Source organism: Mastigoproctus giganteus, chromosome 3 (assembly GCF_048544385.1).
Source record: "Mastigoproctus giganteus isolate SK-2022 chromosome 3, ASM4854438v1, whole genome shotgun sequence".
Lineage (NCBI taxonomy): Eukaryota > Metazoa > Arthropoda > Arachnida > Uropygi > Thelyphonidae > Mastigoproctus > Mastigoproctus giganteus.
In genome coordinates this window covers 164,022,211-164,045,376 of record NC_143577.1, presented here as the reverse complement: position 1 = coordinate 164,045,376, position 23,166 = coordinate 164,022,211, and the positions used below count along the sequence as shown (strand labels likewise).

At 39.5% G+C, this 23,166-nt stretch overlaps 1 protein-coding gene across 1 annotated transcript in view; it reads right to left on the bottom strand.

Annotated features, from left to right (window-relative positions):
- Window positions 1–23,166, bottom strand: part of LOC150088380 (phospholipid-transporting ATPase ABCA3-like) — a 433,767-nt gene that overhangs the window by 336,152 nt on the left and 74,449 nt on the right. Inside the window, exon 5 of the mRNA XM_090370142.1 lies at window positions 17,981–18,218. Coding sequence (XP_090226268.1) covers window positions 17,981–18,218 — 238 coding nt within the window. The remainder of the gene's footprint in view (window positions 1–17,980; window positions 18,219–23,166) is intronic.

Sequence of the window (23,166 nt, the reverse complement as noted above, 5' to 3'; positions counted from 1 at the left end):
ACGATAGGAGGGAGTATATGATGAGAGCCTTATTGATAAATTTGGCCCTGGAGAGATTGTGCAAGTCTCAAGGGGTAGAATTTTTCTCAGCCTGGTCTGTGCTTGTTAACAGGAGAGACTGTTTCTACAGGGATGGGATACAGTTAAATAGAAAGAGTGCAAGAATATTTGCTAATGCTATCGAGGCAGAGTTAGGTGAGTCGGAAAACTGCTAGCCTCAGGGGATACACATACTAATAGATTAAGTAGCTGCTGGCAGAGGTGAAAGTGATTCTTGAACTGCTTTTATTGAAATACAATTGAGCAGCAGCCTGGAAAGCAAGGCAATGGGGATTTCCAGGACTGCTGAGAGTCATAGTGGAACAAGTAAATACATGGGCTGCGTTAGGGTAACTAAGAGTAGAAACAGGTACATGTATACTTTCATGTACACCAATGCTAGGAGTATAGTTAATAAATTTGATGAGCTTGAAGTGCTAGTCAAGACATCAAAGGCAAATACTGTTGGGATATCAGAGATGTGGTGTCAAACAGACATAAGCAGTACAGAATTGGAATTTGGGGAGTACAATATGTACAGAAAGGATGGACAGGACAGGAAGGGAGGAGGGGTTATGCTGTTAGTTAAGAAACACAAAATCTAAGGAAGGACAGATGTAGAATAGATGTGCGGAAATTTGCCTTTAGCCAGCTGGTGGTTAATTGCTGGAACAAACTTCCATCTGTCGTGGAAGTTGATAGGTTGAATAAATTTAAGGAGGAACTGGACAGTCATTTGGAGGGAATGGTGTGATTTTTTTTTTTTTTGGCTGATGCTGCATAAGCTCATACATTTGCTTTCTTGCATCACATGCCACTACTACTACTACTACTAAGTGCATTCAATTGATGTTGGTGGATAATGCAATATTGAGTCTGTTTGGTGTGACATATGCACTGGGAAAGGAAAAATGAGGGTAGGTGTGTATTATAGGCCTAATGAATCTGATGAGTATAATGAGCAATTGTGCAGAGAAATAGAGTGGGTGAGTAAATCAGAAAAAAAAATTGTGAAAGTCACTTCCTCGGACCTATCTCCCCCAAGGTCAACATAAGGCAGAGGCATAGTGGCACCATCTAGTGTCGCTCCCAGTAACTATGACCCATCCCCAGATGCAAAAAGCCAAAGCTAAAAAAAAGTCCAGCTCCTACATAGCTTGATGAAGGTGAGAAGTAGAAATATTGAACATACTGCATTGAGTGTGACACAGGATAAAGTCAATCACATTTAGGCCTTAAGCAGAGGGGGTTGGCTTGAAAAATCAGAAATAATCTCCCATGGATGAGAGTGAAGTAAGTGGCACTGTCTCCTGAATGGCTACCTCAAGTGAAGGGCAAGACCACCCAGCCCAACCAATTGGAAGTGGCTCCTGTGCAACTGCACTAGTGCCCAACCATGAAGGTGCCTCCGTAGCCGGGTGGGAAGGAGAAGCAGTGCATAGCACACACGCTTCTTGATTAGGCCGGGGTTCGAGCCCGTCACCACCAAATACGGAGGATGCAGAAAGGTCAGGGAATGACCACCACATATTCCCGGAGCAATATGGCCTTGGTTGCTAATGCTCCTAAAAACAAGCAACGAACGAAGCCCAACCATGAAGGACGAAGCCAATGCATGAATGGGGCATTGAAATAAATACATTTATCATGCAAGCATATTACGAAGTAAGAAAGGTAGAAACAGACATGACAATGTACATGACGAAACCACACACCAAGTCGTTCGAATGGTTCCCGACTGTTCAGGTCACTGAACAGTGAATAGCAGACCAGAGACGGGCCATCATCTCAAAGTACCAGACAGCTCTTGCAATCTTTGAAAAAAATTAAGCAAGATGTGAGCAACCAACTACAAAGAACAACAAATATGGACAACCGAACCAGAACTGGAGGAGGAACACCAAGTAAAAGAGTATTCAGAGCATTTGCAGTAAAAACAGATGGGGTTGTGATATGCAGAATAGAAGAAGAAGAAGGAGTGTAAGAAGGCCCTGGCAGAATTTGAGAATGTGGACCACACAAAGACCCACACCTTACCAAAGCAGAGACCCAACAGAATCCTACGGCAGGCCACAGACCACCTCAATAGACAAATAATACCAGATTACCTCAACAACAATGAAGTAATACTAGATTTCATCTGCATAGCCCTTTACTGCACCGTCATAAGAGACATCAGAATGAAATGGAAGGGAAACCAGAAAAAAGAAAACAAAACAGAATGACTACAAACCACAAGTCTGGGAAAGAAGGCTACAGCAGAAGGTGAAAGAGCTAAAAGTGAAGATAGGCCAACCGACCCAGTACAAACGGGATAACAGAAGTAAGAAGCTGATCAGAAAAGTGAAGTCTATCCTCAAGGAACATCCACAGAAAATGCAAGGCCTATAATCAGAGAACTGAAGAATACCTTGACATGCTCAAGCAGAATCTCCCAGCACTCAGCAAGAGCCTTTGCTGTTACAGGGAGAATGCCTAGAGGAAAACAGACAACAGGATATTTAATGAAAACCAGAGGGCCTTCTGCAGGAAAATTGGACAAAAGAAGGAAAGCTATGGACCACCCAACCACAAGGCACTTGAAAGAAGAGTTCTAGGACAACCTATAGAGCAGACAAGTTAGCCATAATGACCATGCCCCATTGAGAGATCTAGAATGAAAAAACCAAGGACATACAAGAGATGACAGAATAAGAGATTTGGAAGGAAGAAGTACATCAGTCAATCAGGAAGTCCCACAACTTGCAAACCCCAAGAATAGATAGCATCCACAACTACTTACAAGAATTTCAACTGTACACACACAGGCAAAAAAGTGGAGCAGTTCACCCAGATAAGACACACTGACACAATCCCAGAGTCTCTGACTCAAGGATTCATCTACCTGAAAGTTAAAGACACCACAAACCCATTGAAGTATACCTGTCTCCCAACAATATGCAAGATCTTGACTAGCTGCATAACTAAGAAGATATCAGACCACTTCGACAGCCAGAACATAATGGCCAAGCAGCAAAAGGGATGTAAGCAGATGAGCAAAGGATGCATGAAGCAATTGACCACTGACGCTGCAGTAATGGAGCAAGCCTACAAGAAGCACCGCAACCTGTACACAACAATACCTACACAGACTACCACACAAGGCCTTCAACTCCGTGCCATATAGATGGCTAATAGAGGTACTGAAGATCTACAAAATCAATCCGACACTTACACACTTCCTGCAAGCAACCATGGTGAAATGGAGGACCACCATCAAGGTTGAGAACATCACAACTTGACCAATCCCCATAAGAAGAGGAATGTTCCAGGGAGATGCCCTGTGCCTACTATGGTTCTGTCTAGCACTGTCCACCATGTTCAAAAACAGCAAGTGCAGATAGACCCTAAAAGAAGAGAGAAAGAATCTGCTCTCTCTCTCTCTCTCTCTCTCTCTCTCTCTCTCTCTCCCTCCCTCCCTTCCGATGTATATAGATGACATTAAACTATGCCACAACCGAGAAACTACTCTAATAGCTACTCCGAATCACTGGAGTTCCATACTGACAAAAAATACTTGACATAAAGGTGCAATTTGGCCTATACAAATGCAAGACCCATTGATTGCATCAAGGACATCCATTCAGAAGAAACTACCAGATGAAGACCTGTGAAGAGATTGAAGCCATGACAGAGGGAGAGGGACCTAGACATATCTGATGCAGGCTCAACAGTCAGAACACAAGGAGATCAGGACCTGCCTGACTGAGAAATATCATCACAGATTGGGAAGCCTGATAAAATTAAAGCTGAATGGCAGGAACAGTCACAGTCATAAACACTTATGCAGTCCCAGTACTAACATATTCCTTCAGGATCACAGTTTAAACCAACACAGAGCTGGACGAGATTATGAGACAGACCAGGATAATGATGACAAAGAGCCACCAATACCTCTCGAAGTAGGCCATTTAGAGACTGACCATAGCATGGAAAGAAGGAGGGAGGGAACTGACAGACCTCATTGAACAAGAGAAGACTGCAATTAAGAACTTGAGAGATTACTTCCAGGTAAACACAACACTAATCCACCAAGCCATAAGAAAGATAAACAAACGACACACAAGACTCAACCTCAACAACAAGTAGACCTCCCCTGACAGACAGAACAAATAAAGACAGAAAGATGTGTGAAAAAGGAACTCCATGGGAGACACTACAATGAGCTTCATCAAGACTACATAGATAAGATGGCTTCCAACACTTGACTCACAAATGGGAAACTCTCCCCTGAGCCTGAAGGATTCATGCCTTGCCATACAAGACCAAGTAATCAACACCAGGAAATATATTGCTAAGAACCCCAGACTGACAGGTGACACATGTGGATGATGCCACCTGGACAGAGTACACACTCACACACACAACCAGGTTGCCAGAATAATGCATCAGAAGCTAGCGTAAAAATATGATGACCAAAGAAAGTGTACCGTATTACAAGTATGAACCCTAGGCCATACTACAGATTCACAAAGTGCCCAGAAGCAAAATTTTGAGCTCATGGAAGCGATACATTTTTTTGGAATTTTTCACTGTCTCTTTGATTAATTAATATATTAAATTGTGTTTTACAAATAGTTTAAATAGTCATGTGTGTTGTTAGCTGGTGATTTTGTAAGTTATAATTCATAACACTATTGTATTGGTGTTTTGGTGTGAATATTGTAGCACACATATAGGAAGGTTTCAATTGTGATAAATAAGTAGCTCGAAGGTTCTAATCACTTGTTGGGCATATATTTTTTTTTGTGTTTAACTCAGGAATTTTACTTTTTAGTAAAGATATAACTAATTTAACACGGCAATCATAACAGTATGGCATAAAGTATATATCTCGAACTTGATAGCATGAAGTATAACCTAAAATGTGATAGCATAATACGCAACACTGCATTTAGGAATCTATTAGCTTAGTGTAGTATTGTCAATTAATCAATTAACTTCATTAATTTTCATTATTAACGAATTACATTGTATTTAAATGAAAATCATGCCACAGACCAGAGCAGCAAAGCAACAGACACAAAGTAGTGGAATGCTGTAGCTTTGGGGGAGGGGGAATGGAAGACAGCAATTCTCCAAAGTATCTCAGCCTAACAAAATGTACAATTTGTGAAAAGTTTGGACATTTTTGGGACAGGACATGAATAGGATAATACATCAGAAGATGATCAGAATCCAGCCTAGGGGAAGTCTTTATATGTGCTAGGTGCAGAGAGTGTGAAGAAATAAGGTGACAACTCAGTGTTCTAATGTGCTTTTATGAGAGTTTGAAGAGTACATTAGATGCCCTGAAAGGAATTAAAATGGGGAGCACATCAAGCACTCAACTGCCCAACTCAATGCCAGAGCTCACACTTGTGCATCAGATAACACAGAGGCAACCTCCAAGGCAGAATGCACTGTTCCCACAGGAGACAGTTATTGTTGGTGACTATCATCAGGGAAATGGGATATATGTTGTGCAAATAGGATAGGTGGAATAGGACCAGAGTATGTCTGCCAGGGACAAATGCAGTGTTGTGCTATCATCTTTTGAGGGTACAAAGCTGATACTATTGTACATATTGGCACTAATGATATATAGAGTAAAAGAACTGAGGACTTACTTAACAAGTACAGGTGAATGTTGAAAAAAAGCCATGAGTTAGGGTTGAATTTGAAAGCGTCTGCAATTCTGCCCAGACACAATATGATGAGAACCTTGTCAATCAATTTGGCCCTGGAGAGACTGTGCAAGGATCAAGGGGTAGAATTTTTCTCAACCTGGTCTGTGCTTGTTAACAGGAGAGGCTGTTTTAACATTGATGGGATACACTTAAATAGAAGGAGTCATGAATATTTACTGATGCTATTGAGGCAGTGATAGATAGGTCGGAAAAATACTAGCTTGGGGGGGGGGGAATTCACAGACTAACAGTAGCCACAATGAAAGTGATTCTTGCATTGCTTCTATTGGAATGAGAAGCAGCCTGGAAAGCAAGGTGTCTGCGAGTTCAAGCCCTGCTGTGGATCGTCATGGAACAAATAAATACACGGGCTGTGTTGGGGTAACCAAGTGTAAGAACATGGGCATGTATACTTGCATGTACACTAATGCTAGGAGCATTGTAAATAAATTTGATGAATTTGAAGTATGGATTAACTCATCAAATGCAGACATTTGTAGGAATAGCAGAAACATGGTGCCACTCACAGACAGGACAGAAGAAGTAGAGAGGTTATGCTCTTAATTAAATCTTAGTTCAGAAGCATATTAAATCTAAGGCAGTGCATCCAGACTGACATGGGTGATGAGTGCAATGTTGAGCCAGTTTGGTGCGATAGAAGCACATGGAAAACAAAATTGAGACTAGGAGTTTGTTATAGGCCTAGTGACTGTGATAAGTATACCAAACAATTATACAGCAAAATAGAGTGGGCCAGGAATGTTAAAATCCACAATGGGGGATTTTAACATTACAGATATTAACTGGAATTTGTAGGTTGGTCACACACATCCACATGCACGGGCACACACACACGCACACACACACACACACACACACACACACACACACACACACACACACACACACACACACACACGCATGCATGCATGCACGCACAGAAAAGATTTTTTGTGGATTTCTTGAATGACTGTTTTTTTACAGCAGCATGTTAGGGAGGAAACAAGAGGAAGCAATACTCTTGAACTGATTATCAGCAGCGATTCTTCATGCATTAAGAATCTGCAGGTTCGGTGGCAAGGGTTAAATTCCACATTAATTTAATTAAAGATATATTACTGTCAAGGGTTAAGGGAAAGGCTTTTTCTTTCGTAAGGGTGATGACTGCAGAGGACCCAGATAATCATTAAATTCTGCGCAGTGTGTCCAAATGATGTTAGAAACAGCAAATTCTAAATGGGAAGTATTAAACAAAGTAATTGCCGAATTATTCAGTATTAAGTGTTCCTTGATTGTCACAGACAAGCTGCGCTTGCTACCTGTGAGTCTAAAATGCTGACGGAACTGATATTTGGGTGACACTCAAATCAAATGGACACAATTTCAGCAAAATCCGGACAGTCTGTAACAGTGAAATCCTCTGCTTGCACCTTCACGATGGTGGGACTGTTAGTAATCGTGGGTATAACCCCAATGTGTAAACACACACTGCGGTTGACCACCCAGGTGTGAACCAACATAGCAGGGATCGAGGTGTGACGCCCACACCACATGGAGGAATATCACCCTTCTATGTTACCAGGCAATACTAGGTAGTAGATGGCACTCATCAACCAGTGCAAAACCACCACTTTGCTTATTGGAGACTGGAAGTGGTGGAATCATGTTTAGTCTAAAGAGCTAAGTTCTGGTCAACACATCCCCATCTCTTCCATCATGCAGTATGAATGATGTCTTTTGAGGTTATGAAGAACACCATGGCAAAACACAAACTTCGTTACATTTCAAGGGTACAGCTCTAAAACGGTGTTCGCAGACCGGCCACTAGTTAGTACACCAGACCGAACCTATTGGTAACTCTCTAGGAGGCTTCTGGACAAACTAGCGTATAATCTTGCTACCTCTACTCTGCCAGATAGCGACTGGAGGGAGTCTGAGTAGTGTGTATGCAGCGGGCATTGTCAAGGCCACGTTTTGTCAAGGATCTGGGCATATTCTTTCCATGTGTATGCCATATCCAAAAATTTCATTACTTCACATGTGCGCCCCCACTTTTTCTTACTATTGAATATACCATGAATGAATTTACTAATGATATTAAGAGTAGAAGACAAGCAGAATTACTTAACAAGTACAGGTCACTGTTGAAAAAAAGCGGTGAATTAGGGTTGAATTTGAAAGTGTCTGCAATTCTGCCCAGACACGATAGGAGGGAGTATATTCTAGTCAGCGTGCTGAATGGGTTCAGCATGCTGAATTCTGATGGGATCCTTCCACATGTTCAGATTACAAACCTAAGGGGACATAAATTCAAATTAAGAAAGGACAGATGTAGAATAGATGTGCAGAAATTTGCCTTTAGCCAGCGGGTGGTTAATTGCTGGAACAAACTTCCATCTGTCGTTGTGGAAGTTGATAGGTTGAATAAATTTAAGGAGGAACTGGACAGGCATTTGGAGGGAATGGTGTGATTTTTTTTTTTTATTTTTATTTTTTGCTGATGCTGCATAAGCTCATACATTTGCTTTCTTGCATCACATGCCACTACTACTACTACATGACGAGAGCCCTGTCGATCAATTTGGCCCTGGAAAGATTGTGCAAGGCTCAAGGGGTAGAATTTTTTTCAGCCTGTACTTGTTAACAGGAGAGACTGCTTCTACAGGAATGGGATACACTTAAATAGAAAGGGTGCAAGAATATTTGCTGATGCTATCGAGGCAGTGTTAGATGGGTCGGAAAACTGCTAGATTGGGGGATGGATACAAGGACTAATAGATTAACAGTAGCCACTGGCAGAGGTGAAAGTGATTTTTGCACTGCTTCTATTGGAATGAGCAGAAGCCTGAAAAACAAGATGCAGGATATTTCAGAGACTGCTAGGAATCATCGCGAACAAGTAAACACACGGGTTGTGTTAGGGTAGCTAAGAATAGAAACAGGTGCATGTATACTTGCATGCACACCAATGTTAGGAGTTTGGTAAATAAATTTGATGAATTTGAGGTATTGCTCAAAGCATCAAAGGCGGATATTGTTGGGATATCAGACGTGGTGTCATACAGATATAAGGAATGCAGAACTGGAATTTGGGGAGTACAACATCTACAGAAAGGATAGACAGGATAGGAAGGGAGGAAGGGTTATGCTATTAGTTAAGAAACATATAAAATCCAAGGAAGTGAAGTCAGACATCGCTGGACAGTGCAGTGTCGAGTCAGTTTGTTGTGACATAAGCATTGGGAGATCAAAATTGAGAGTAGGAGTGTGCTACAGGCCTAATGCCTCTGAGGAGTATAATGAGCAATTGTGTAGAGAAATAGAGTGGACCAGTAAATCAGAATGTCTTATAATGGGGGATTTTAATTTCCCAGATATTGACTGGAATTTGTCAGTTGCTTACTCACACACTAGCAAGGCTTTTGTGGATTTATTGGATGATTGTTTTCTACAACAGCATGTTCAGGAGGTAACTAGAGGGAGTAATACTCTTGATTTCATTATCAGTAGTGATTCTTCATGCATTAAGGATCTGCAGATAAAGGAACCACTAGGTCGCAGTGAACACAGTGTGCTGAAGTGGGATTTACTCAAAGAGGTAACTACCATCAGGGGTAAAGGGAAGGGTTATTGCTTTCGTAAAGACGACAACAATGGTCTGAGACAGTATTTAAATTCCATACAGTGGGACCAACTGATGATGTTACCAACAGCAAATTCAAAATGGGAAGAAATCAAAGAACTTATAGAAGCTACTTGGCTTTACAAACCAACTAAGAAATATTGTTAAAATGACATCCATTTAGGCCTAAATGGATGTCAGATGAACTAATGAGACACGTGGCAGAGAAGAAAAATGCATGGGATACATATAAATTATCAGGTGGGACAGAAGCCTATGACAGATACAAGTTGATGATAGACAGCAGGTTACAAAGGAGGTTAGGCAGGCAAGGGCAGATTATGAGAAATCTTTGGCAGAGGATGCAAAGAAAAACAGCAAAGAGTTCTTTACTTATGTAAACTCTAAAAGGAAGGGGATGAATCAGATTGGTCCACTTGATATCGATGGTTCAACTGTTGATGATCCTGCTCATGTAGCTAACAAACTAAATGAATATTTTGCATCGACATTCACACATGAGGAGTTATTCAGCGAGGGAAATGCCAGGGGTGTATTCAACTCTGGCAGTAAGCTAGATAATTTTGTAATAACTGAGAGTAAAGTGGAGGAGAAATTGTTGAAGATAAACACAAGAAAGGCACCTAAGGTGAATGGGATCTATCCAGTTATACTAAAGGAGGCAGCAAAGGAAGTAAGCAAACCCTTAGCCATAATTATGAGAGCTTCCTTGGACTCAGGGGCAGACTGGAGGTGTGCAAATGTGACCCCAATTCACAAAGGAGGATCAAAGGCTGACACAAGCAATTATAGACTTGTGAGTTTAACGTCTGTTCCAGGAAAATTAATGGAGGCACTGGTTAAAGAAGCACTGCAGTATCATCTAGACAAGATTTCAGTTATAGCTGGGACAGAGCATGGTTTTGTTAATGGGAAGTCTTGCCCTGACCAATTTGATTGGTTATTATGATGCAGTCACAAAAGAACTGGATGCAGGGAATAACTTTCATATTATATACTTGGATCTTAGAAAGGCTTTTGATACTGTTGCACATAGAAGACTACTGCACAAATTGGAGCAGTGTGGCACTGGAGGCAAACTGCAACAGGATCTGGAAAGGTTGAGCAGATGGGCTGAGAGGTGGCAAATGAAGTTTAACATTGACAAATGTAAAGTACTACACATGGGAAACAGCAACCACAGAGCAACATATCAACTCTGTGATACTACACTGAGAGTGGTAGAGAATGAAAAGTGCTTGGGGGTAATTGTGCAGTCAGTTCTGATCAGTGCAGAAGTGCTGCAAGAGTAGCTCATGGTGTCTTGTCAATGATATACAGGAATTTTTCTAGCAGGGATAAGGAGGTGATTATTCTCTTGTATAAGGCAATGGTCAGGCCACATCTTGAGTACTGTATACAGGTCTGGAGGTCTCATTTCAAGAAGGATGTAGAGCTGCTGGAACGAGTACAGAGAAAAACAACAAGATTAGTGAATGGAACAAAGGGTTGCTCTTATGAAGAAAGGCTTAAGTTTTGCAAATTACAGTGTCTAGAGACTAGGCACCCTTCGAGGTGATCTGACAGAGGTGTATAAAGCCTTGAATGGTTTGAGCATGCTCAATGCTGACGGGATTCTTTCTCTTGCTCAGAATAATCACATGAGAGCATAAATTTAAATTGAGAAAAGACAGATGTAGGATAGATGTGCGGAAATTTGTCTTTAGCCAGTGGGTAGTTGGTTGGTGGAACAGACTTCCATCCCTTGTTGTGAAAGTTGATAGCCTAAATAAATTTAAGGCTCAGCTGGACAGGTATTTCGAACGAATGGAGGGGTGAAGTGGAAGTGGGTTTTTTTTTCTTTTTGTCTGATGCTGCATAAGCTTGCTTTCTTGCATCATATGCCTCTACTAATGCTAATTAACTGCCAACCTAATAGAACAAGCTTATTTGTGAAAAGATCTAAACCTCCCAAACACTTCCTAGTTAATTTCACAAATATATATGGTCTCAGTTCTAATCACAATGATGTCCATTTCCACTTATTGTCTGCCAAATCCCATGTACTTTTTTCTGACAGAATCTCAGTTATCAGTTGATTCAACCACTGCTCATTTCAGTTGACTAAATTATTCGCTGTATAATTCCTTTCCCCTCAAAGGTGGTACACTTGTACATATGTATGTTCTGATATTCATCGTCAGAAAATTAGTAATTTGGGATCTCCTGTTTTTGATCTTCTCTGAGTTAAAATCTCTCTACTTCATTCTGTCAAATTCATCTATCGTCTCTACCATTCTCCAAACTCCACTAATCACTTGGAACTCTGTGACTTCCTTTCTTTGTAACTTGAATTTCTCCTGTCCAACTTTCCTAACAGTGAGGTAAATTTCCTTGGAGATTTTAAAGTTCATAACTCAAGCTGGCTTCCCTTTTCTAGTCACAGAGATGAGATGCTGAGGCTTTTGCAATTACTAATGACCTCATGTTTGTTTACCTACCAGAATACTGGACAATCCTAACCATATAACTAACACTCTTGATCATTTTCTCACAAACAGCCCTTCTAAGTACATGGTTGAAATCAGTGATCCTTTGGGCATCTCAGATCACAACTTGGTGATTGTCTCTTCTCCAATGAAGCCTTTATCTAATGGCTATTCCTAACTTCGTGTTGTTTGGCATTACAAGAATGCAAAATGAGATGACCGATAAGATTTCTTTTCTTCTTTTCCTTGGTCGGATTACTCTTTCTAAACATCTGATGTCAACGTTTTGCTCAGATCATGTCAGTGAAATTATTCTTGTAGGAATGGAATCCTTTCTTCCACACTCCACTTTAAAATCTCGTCTTTTATCTAAATCTTGGTTTTCCAATAAATGCTAAGGCTGTTCAAGAGATGAATGTTGCATATTGTAATTGGCTTGTTTCCGATTCTTCAGTTTCATTTTCTGCCTACACCAAAGCTCGCAACAACTGCATGCAACAACTGTAAATTAGTCATTAATCAGTCCAAACTAGAGTTTGCACAGTCTAAGAGTAGAAAACTTTCTTCTTGCCCTAATGGTAGCCGAGCATTCTGGTCTCTTGCCAAAGCTATTGGCCACAACGTTTGCCTGTCTCTGCTTCCACCTCTGTCAAACCAAATGGTTTTATTGTCACTTCAGCCAAGGATAAAGCTGACCTGCTAGCATCCCATTTTTCTTACAACTGATGTATTAATGATCTTGGTAAGACACCTCCCACCATTCCCAACAGCTCCGTTCAATGCCTCCTGTGGTCTTTCGTCAAAAGGATGTCAGGAGTTTGACAGATCTTGATGCTAAGAAAGCTCCACGTCCTGGTGGTATTTCTCCACTTGTTCTCAAAACCTGTACTCCTAAGCTTACTCCTTTTCTTTGCAGTCTGTTTTCACCTTCTTATTCTAAAGGTGTTTTTCTGCTTGGAAATTTGCTTATATCCAGCCAGTTCCTAAAAAGGGTGACAAATCCAGTTATCATCCCATTGCAATTACTTCTACTCTTTCTAAAGTAATGGAGAAACAATTAACTGCCAACTCTTAAACTACCTAGAAACCTTCAGTCTGATCAACGATTGCCAGTATAGATTCCTGGACAAATTCAATGGAAAAGTGTGGTGAAACACAAGCAGTTGCTCTTAACACCTCAAAGGCTTTCAATCGTATTTGGCTTAAAGGTCTTCTAAACAAGTTTCCACCTTATGGTTTGTGAACTGTTTTTTGTTATTGGTTATCGAATTTTCTCTCTGACCAATCACTGAGGGTGATGGTAGATGGCTCTCTGTCTTCTAACTTCTCCACTAATGCTGGTGTCCCCCAAGGTTCAATTCTTTTCCCCACTCTTTTCCTCTTGTATATTAATGACCTTCTTCCATTGACTGGAAATCCTATCCATAGTTTTGCTGATGATAGCACATTGCATTCTACTTTCCAGTTACAGAAACCTTGCCCTGCTCAATCAGTTTAAACTTCTCAAATATCCGCTACCAATTCCTTAAATGCCGATCTTCAGGTAATTCTCCAATGGGGCAAAGACAATTTAGTTGATTTCAATCCTTCTAAAACTCAGCCCTCTCTTATATCTCGCAAAAAGGATTCTTCTGCTCCTATGCTTATCTCTGGTGACACTCTGATTTCTAGGCAAGATGATATATCTCTTTTGGGGATACCCTGACTTCTAATCTCTCTTGATACAAGCTCATTACAAATATTGCTTCCTCTGCATCTAAAAAACTTGGTTTTCTCTTTTGCCCTCGGCATTACTTTTCTTCGAAACAGCTGTTCACTTTACAAAAATCACAAATCTGCCCTACTATGCAATATTGTTCCCACATCTGTGCGGTGCCCCCAAAATCTCTCTCAGGCTTCTAGATTCCATTCAGAAGAGGGCAATTAGGTTAATTAATGACTCATCTCTAACCGAGTCTCTCCACTCTCTGCCGCATAGACATACTATTTCTGCTCCATGCCTCTTCTACAGATACTTCCATGGGCACTGTTCTTCTGAATTGGCTTCTATAATTCCCACTCTCTATTTCAAAACAGTCCGAATACATGCCGCCAACTTCCATCTACTGTCCAATTTCAAACTCACAGAACCAACTTTTCATCTTCCTCGTTTATTCACTCAACTGCCATTTTCTGCAACAATCTTCCTTCATATGTTTTTCTGAAAATTACAGTCTAATGTCAACACCCATGCATGGTACCAAGTATTATAAGTTCCAATATCTTTCTTGTTTGGAGTTTTCATAAAAAAAAAGTAATCAATAAATTTATTGATTACTTTTTTCTAGGCTTTTCATACCAATGAACAAATACTGTTCAAGGCCTAAATAGATGTCAGATAAACTACTGAGACACAGCAGAGAAGAAAAGTGCATAGGATGTCATCGGGTGATACCGAAGCCTATGGTAGATATAAATTAGTCTGTAATCAAGTCACAAAGAAGGTTAGGCAAGCTAAGGCAGATTATGAGAAGTCTTTGGCAAAGAATGCATATAAAAACAGCAAAGACTTCCATGCTTATATTAACTGTAGAAAGCAGGGACTGAATCACCTTAGACCACCTAATGATGATGGCCTATCTGTTGATGATCCTGCTCAGGTTTCAGATTAACTGAATACATATTTTGTATCTGCATTCACACATTAGGAATTCTTTAGGGAAGGGGGAATGCCAGACATTTATCAAACTCTAATGAGGGGCTAAATGACTTTGTGATAACTGAAAGGAGAGTGGAGAAGAAATTGTTGAAGAGGGAAATAAAAAGGCATCTGGGGTGGATAGAGTCTATCCAATTATATTAAGTGAGGCAGCAAAGGAGGTAAGCAAACCCTTAGCCATAATTATGAGGGCATCCTTGGATTCAGATAATGTCCCTATGAACTGTATCCCCAATTCATAAAGGGGATACATTTGCACATCCTGAAATTCCTTCTTCCTGAAATCCAAGTATCATATACTTGGATTTGAAAGCCTTTGATACTGTTTCACATATAAGACTACTGTAAAAACTGGAGCAATGTGGCATTAAGGGCGAATTATGGCTATGGATAAAGGGATTGTTAAGTGGAAGAAGAGAGAGAGAGAGAGAGAGATTATCAGTGGGCACTACTCTTCTTGGACTAATATTATTAGTGGAGTTCCTTAGAGTTGAAAGCTGAGCCTATTGCTGTTTTCAATATTTATCAATAATACTGATGAAAGTATATCAGACTTAATGTCTAAGTTTGAAGATGATATAAAGGTTAGCAGTGTGGTTAATGACAGTCATCAGGGTGAGCTACTGCAAAAAAATCTTGAAAAATTAGGTTGACTGGCTGAGAAATGGCAGCTGAAGTTTAACACTGACAAATGGATGGGTAACAGAACAGTAATCCAGATTAACTTATCAACTCTGTTGTACTACACTCAGAGTAGTAGAGAATGAAACAGACCTGGAGGTAATTATGCAGTCAGACATGAAATTCTCTGAGTGCTGAAGACGTCAGGACAGCTCATGGGGGTTTTGTCAATTACATGCAGGGATAATGAGGTGATTATCCCTTTGTATAAAGCTATGGTTAGACCAAATCTTGAGTACTGTATGCAGGTCTGGATGCTTCCTTTAGGAAGGATGCAGTTCTGCTGAAACAGGTGTAGAGAAGGGCAACCCAATGGTGAAGGGAACAAAAGGGGGCTCTCACTTAGAAAGAGTTTCAGTTCTGCAAATTGCAGCATCTTCAGACTAGGCACCTGTGGGGGGGGGGGGGATCTGACTGAGGTGTTTAAAGCCTTGAATGGATTGAGTAGTCAGCTGAATGTTAATGGCCTTCTTCCACTCGCTGAGACTACATGCATGAGGGGGGATATAAATTCAAGTTGAGGTACAATGCTTGCAGGAGGGATGTGCAGAAGTTTCCCTTTAGCCAGCGAGTGAATAATTGTTGGAACAGGCTTCCATCTGTTGTTGTGGAAATGGATGGGTGGAATAAATTCAAGGAAGAATTAGACAAATTCTTGGAGGGTACAGATGGGTGAACTGTGTAGTTTTTTTTTTTCCTTTTGGCTGATGCTACATAAGTTTGCTTTCTTACATCATTTGCCGTTATAACTACTACTACAAACTATATTGGGAGTATGTCATAATAATGGACAAGATGATCTCGCACAACAGACCAGGCATAACCTCATTGAAAGAAGGAAAGGACCATCTATGCAACTGACATAGCAGTGTCCAACACCAGCAAACTCCAGAAAAAACTACAGGGAAAAGATCAGGAAGTCAACGAAATGTGGCATATGAAAGAGGAAATGACTATCACGATCACCGTGATAGTCATTTCACATGATATTCATCAACCACCAGCATGGTGTCACAGAGCTTCCATAAGAATCTAGCAACAATAGGCCTCCCAGAGAACACTTACATAGTTAGGCAACTGTTTTGACTACTAAAGTATCACAAAATGCTTGAGAAACTTACACTAGTGAAACGTAGCAGAACAGAAAAATCAAAGATCCCTACACAAAACTAATAAGCAGGTGTTCCTAAAGAAGTTAAGATGAGGATCCACTTGATAATAGAAGCTTAGCTTCCATATCAAGTTTAGCTCCTACTAAGCTTCTGCAGGTGGCGGTTTGTTATTTCTTATTATAATTTTATTTCACTTATTATTACAATTTTAATGCCATTCACTAGTCCTTTCTTTCGGCGCCTCCATAGCCAGGTGGGAAGGAGCAGCAGTGCGTAACACATGCTTCTTGATTAGACAGGGGTTCAAGCCTGTCACCACCAAATACAGACGATGCGGAAAGGTCAGGGAATGACCACCGCATATTCCCGGAGCAATATGGCCTTAGTTGCTAATGCTCCTAAAAACCAAATAACAACAACAACTAGTCCTTTCAGCCAGCTTGTATTTGTTGAGAAGAATTTTAATTTTTTTTGTTACTTAATAGCCACACTACAAACAGCAATTTGCACAGTTGTTATTTGGTTTTTAGGAGCATTAGCAACTAAGGCCATATTGCTCCGGGGATATGCGGTGATCATTCCCTGACCTTTCCACATCCTCCGTATTTGGTGGGCATGGGCTCGAACCCCGGTCTAATCAAGAAGCATGTGCTATGCACTGCTGCTCCCGCCCACCTGGCTATGGAGGTGCCGATTTGCACAGTATGTAAACAATTCTTCCAAACAAACAAACAATCATGTTATAAATAAACACTTCATAAGTTCTAGAATCTTTTATTATATACTTTTTAAGATTTATCTAAACTTAATTTTTAGGATTTTATATATATTGTATTTATTTTTATTTTGTAAATAAACTATTTTAATTTTATATTATTCTGTTTAGTTGGCTGATTTTATCAAAAAGATACTGAATTTGTATTAACACTTTTTAGATAAAATAAATCTTAACATAAGATTTTTAATCATTTATTTCACATGTGCTATCATTTCTCTTGATAAGAACCCAAAACCTGGAAAGCCTCTGGTCCCAAGCTTTCTGGATAAAGAGTCTGGTGGTTTCAATACTTTAATGGTTGTATCAGAGTCATACCTGTGAGCATATGCTTTTTCTCAGCTGTTAAACTGGCAATATTTTGAACAAAAAATAGATGGCTTAACAGTTACTCTTCTTAACTTTCTGCCTGTGTGCAGAGACACATTGCATGTGACTAGAATTGAGGTAGCTAGTCAGATATTCAAAATTCTGATTCCGAGGTAATGAATCAGATATTATAAATCACATATTTAGCTAACCTCGTGCCAGGGTAGCTCACCAGGTGCTGGAACCAAAATTATAGAAAGCTGCAGATTCTAATTATAATGCAAAGCTACAAAACTCATGATTGGTCACTCTCTGTTAAAAATTCAGAATTTGCACCATCTAAAGAAAGTCATTTATGAGCTCTGTTGCAAATAAAACCTAAGTTACGTCTGTGTATCCAGTGCTAGATTAATAAATGATAAATACAGAAATCTAAGCATTAAGAAAGAATTCAGAACACTGATAAGAAACATTCTTAAATGAATCTATGATTAAATGATCTTTTCTACAATATAGTATTCATACCAAGTTGAAAAGACAAACTTACTTGAATTAAAAAATGTAGTTACTGCTAAACAAAACATAACAGTTGCAGCAGAATACAAAATAAGAATCACAAACAGCACACTTCCATCTGTGTATTTAATTACTGAAACTCCATATTTGAACTCTAATTTGAAAATGATAGTAATTACCAAAGAAATAATAACCATTACTGAAACATTATTTGCAAATGTACCACTCCAGTAGACCCACTCATTCAATCCCATCAACTTCATTAGTTCCTGTATCAAAACAAAATAAGTAAGGTAAATTAATATTTCATAAATGCAAGCATGTGAAGTACAACTAAAATCAACTGAATAGCCACAGCTACTAGATTACAGCATCTAAGGAATAACAATGCCACCATTAGGAAAGGTCTAGATATGATTCCCATCACTGAATAAAGAAACATTATAAAGTTTTTTTTCACTTAGTACTATAATTAACCAGTTTCAGGTATATGTGTATATAGGAAGGGAACTTAAATGAATGCCACAGAAGCCAAACTCATATAGGTGGAATATGCCATAACTAAAAAGGGTGCTTAGTAACTGTGGCCATGCAATATATGATATTAATATTAGCAAAAGAAAAAATAACAAATTATTCATAATGAGAAATTTGAAATCATGAACTATTCTATTGTTCTCGTACAGTCACCTGTGCTATTTTTCAATATTAAAATACTCAAGATATTTGCTCATACCAGTCCTGCTTTTCAACAAACAACACATCCCATTTTGCTTTTATTGCTAGTCTACTTATCACTAACCATTTTGTATACATTTTTAATTAGCAATAATGAAAAAAAAACTTGGGTAAAAAATACCATTTGAAGCATAAAAACATGTTTTAGAATAGCAAATAATGCAAAGAAGCCAAGCTTTTGTTGCATCTGCAGATTACATTACATTTCATTTCGGGCATGTTTGATTTTTTTTTTTTTTTTTCTGTTTTCTGTGATTAATAGAAGTGAAGAGTAAATATAGTTCTTATCAATAAAACTATATTGCTTGTAAAGAGATATACAGAGTGATTCACTACCAGTGCGACAAACTTGCAGGAGGTGTAGGGGGCACGAAGACGAATCGGAATCACATAGCATTGCAGGGTCTGAAATGCCTTCATCATGCGGTAGAGGATGCTGAATGGGAGGTCGCGCGAACAGCGATCGCGCTGGAAGTCAGCATTTGCGAACCATTTCTGTTGAAGAAACCAAGTAGCAAAAGTCCTCCGAAGTGGATAATCCACAGGCTCCAATGACTGGACGCGTTGCAAATAGCACAAACTCATTTTGTTTGTTGACAGTATCCTCCATACAGTGGACTGGGAAATACCCAATCGTTGGCCTATCGCTTGAGTACTCATATTCGGATTGCCTTCTGCAAGACGTAGGACATTCTCCTCATTGTCTGGCATCCTCATCATTCACTCTTGATTCATGGTACCTCTCGTGAAACAACCAGTCTCATGTAACCGTCTGCGCACACGTGCAAAAATCGTATGACAAGGAGCACGCCTATGCGGGAAACGTTCCTGGTACAAGCGCAGAGTAGCGCGCCATTACAGTCCGCAGCTCCATACGCGAGGTGCATGTCGGCCAGTTCAACGTTTGAATACTTGTCCATCCTACTGCCTCGGGAACCGGTTCGCAAATGCTGACTTCCAGCGGGATCGCTGTTCACGCGACCTCCCGTTCAACGTCCTCTACTGCATGACGAAGGAATTTCGGACCCTGCAATGCTATGTGATTCCGACTTGTCTTTGTGTTCCCTAAACCTCCTGCAAGTTTGTCACACTGGTAATGAATCACCCTGTATACAGAGAGAGAAAAGAAGAAACTTAAAAAAAGGTATATGGGAGAAGAATAATAAATATTATATAGTTTATTTGTCTCTTAAGAGACAAATAAACTTTGTATGAGAGTTTTTTTAAGAGTCTCTTACGAAGGTGTAAGAAAGTTGCATTTTTGTGGTCAGGGGGTGAAAACCAGTGCAAGGATGTACCTGAATGATATTCTGGAGCCACATGTGAGACCCCTCCATCAGACTTTTTTCAATGGTCAGCACTGGATCTTTCAACAGGACTCAGCACCTGTCCACAAGGCAAAGATCACCCAAACACGGCTGACAGAGAATGTGCCTGAATTCAACAAGCATAACGAATGGCCTCCCATCAGCCCAGATCTTAATCCACTTAATTACCGTTTCTGGGCTATTTTGGAAGGGATGATCTGTGGTAAAAGGCATGCCACATTGGAGAGCCTGAAGAGATCACTGGCATGCTGTGACCAATTTCTCACTGGATGTTGTGCATACTTCTATTGATGAATGGCTGGAATGTTTGAGGTATTGTGTAAAAAAACAAGGGGGGAGGCATCTGAATGTTATGTTTCTTCATTTGTTGGCTGTTCAAGAATAAACCCACAGAGTTTTGAGTTCTTGTGTCTTTTTATTTTGTGGCTACATGCAGTAAACCATTTGACAGTATTTATGGCAGTACTGTGTATACAGGGTTTTTTTTTTTTTTTTTACTTTGATCCAAGCCCGAGGCGGGATTCGACCCCGTGACCTTTGGGTTGCTAGGCAGGCACTTTACTCACCAGCTAGTCCGGTCGGCGTATACAGGGTGATTCAGGAGGAATAGTAAATATTTTTGGAGGTTATAGTATCAATTATTTTGAGTAAAAAAGCTCATATAAACATGTGTTCAATTCTCAATGGATACGGAGATACAGCTGTTTGAAACTGGCATGCACAAAGTCATTATGAGAGGTATTAAAGAACAATAAATGACTTATTGTTGGTATTTATTGACTTTTTGAATGATAAAAAACACAAATAATTGGCAAATTTTTTATAGTTCACAATAAATGTTCGAAAATCCCACTGCCAACCTCATGTACTTTGCAGCTCTTGTGATAATATAATGTGTTGTTCTTCTGAGGTCATCTTGGCATTCCTTTATGAGGGCAGCAGTATCCAAAATGCAAGCAAGAAATTCGTCTCTTGTATTCACCTTTTCTTTGTATACTCTGATTTTCATCCATTCTCACAAAAAACAAAAATCTAAAGGAGTGAGGTCTAGAGACCTTGGTGACCAATGAACATGAACACTGCGGCTGATCCATCGTTCAGGGAAAGACTGGTATAATGAGTTAATGTAAGCTTACTTCTTTTTTTATTATTTTTTTTATTTTAAAACCTGAATAATTCAAATAAGTACATAAATCTACAACTCATTTAATTGAAAGAGAGGATCTTTGTGATTGTTCATCATTGTGAGATAATTAATTAATTGAGAACTAAGTATCACATGGCAGATTTAAGTAATTTATTACTGAAAGTCTACAATCTGAATAACTGAAACACTTCAATGTCAAACACTTAAACAATCTGGCTATGTTTTGGGAGTTCACTGTTTCTGAACAGTAAGTTCTCCAAAAAAACAGGCCTGAAGATGGGAAACAGTAATTTCCTAAACTCACTGAAGATGGGGAAACAGTGAGTTGCCAAAAAAAACAGACCTGAAGAAACAGTGAGTTTCTGAAATATAGCCAGAATTGTTTAAATGTTTGGCATTGAGGTGTTTCAATCGTTCAAATTGTAGCATTTCAATAATAACCTACTTAAATCTACCATGTGATACAATAGTGTAGTAGTGCCATATATGTATCATAGATACATAGCAAGCACAGCAGTAAGTTAGCACAGATAGGAAAGAGTGAACCTAAAAAAATAAAATAAGGAACTATTTCTATTCTCTCTGCAAATATTTGATTAACTATAAATGGGTGTAAAAATTTTTCTAAAATTTTCAGAAATCATGAGAAAAATCAAGAGATGATGGAAGTCAGATACAGTTGTTATTATTATACATGTTAATTTTTTTTTTGAAATGGGAATAACTCTGTTGATAGGCCAGGCTAGGGGAATATATCCAAGTTTTATTGACGAATATTAACAATATAAACATGTATCAGTGAATAAAACAGGAGAGACTGCTTCTACAGGGATTGGATACACTAAAACAGAAAGGGTGCAAGATTATTTGCTGATGCTATCAAGGCAGTGTTAGGTGGGTGGGAAAACTGTAAGCTTGGAGAGATACATGGATTAATAGATAAACAGTAGCCACTGGCAGAGGTGAACGTGTTTCTACTGGAATGAGCAGCAGCCTGGAAAACAAGGTGCTGGGGCTTTCAGGGACTGCTGGAAGCCTTTGCAGAACAAGTAAATACATGGGTTGTGTTAGGGTAGCTAAGATAAGAACAGGTGCATGTATACTTGCATGTACACCAATGCTAGGAGTTTAGTAAATAAATTTGATGAATTTGAGGTGTTGGTCAAAACATCAAAGGCAGATATTGTTGGGATATCAGAGACTTGGTGCACACAGATGGGGAGTATAATGTGTACAGAAAGAATAGACAGGATAGGAAGGGAGGAAATGTTATGCTGTTAGTTAAGAAACACATAAAATCTAAGGAAGTGCATCCATTTTACATGGGTGGACAGTGCAATGTTGATCAGTTTGGTGTGACATAAGCATGGGCAAACAAAATTAAGAGTAAGTGTGTATTACAAGCCTAATGACAACTCTTGAGTATAAAGAACTGTACACAGAAATAGAGTGGGCCAGTATATCAGATTGTCTTATAATGCAGGATTTTAACTTCCCAGATACTGATTGGAACTTGTGGATTGGTTATTGTTGCTGTTGTTGTTGAGTTTAACGACACATAGGCTGCTGGGGCCATATTGTGTCTTTCTAATGGTGAATATGAAAAATTAACTATATTTTATGATATATTCCTATCCGATTTAGGAAAGTAAATAGTTCCTTTTTATTAGGATTATCTCCCAGAATCTGCATTAAATTTATTGAAGACTGCATATCATAAATTGACTTAAAGGGTCTAAGCGGATGGTTTGAAAGTGGGGACAGTCCACTAGCAAATGGCAAATGGTCAGTTGAATTTGGCATGATGTGCATTGGGGAGCGCTGTCATTAGTTAATAGATACAGGTGAGTGAGGTGAGTATGCCCAATCCTAAGCCTTCCTAAAATTGTTTCTTCTCGTCTATTTTTCTGGAAACTGGAGAGCCACAGCTTTGGTTCTGGTTTTATTTGGTGTAGTTTGTTTCCTGGACAAACTCTCCAGATCAGTGACCAGCTATTGTAACAT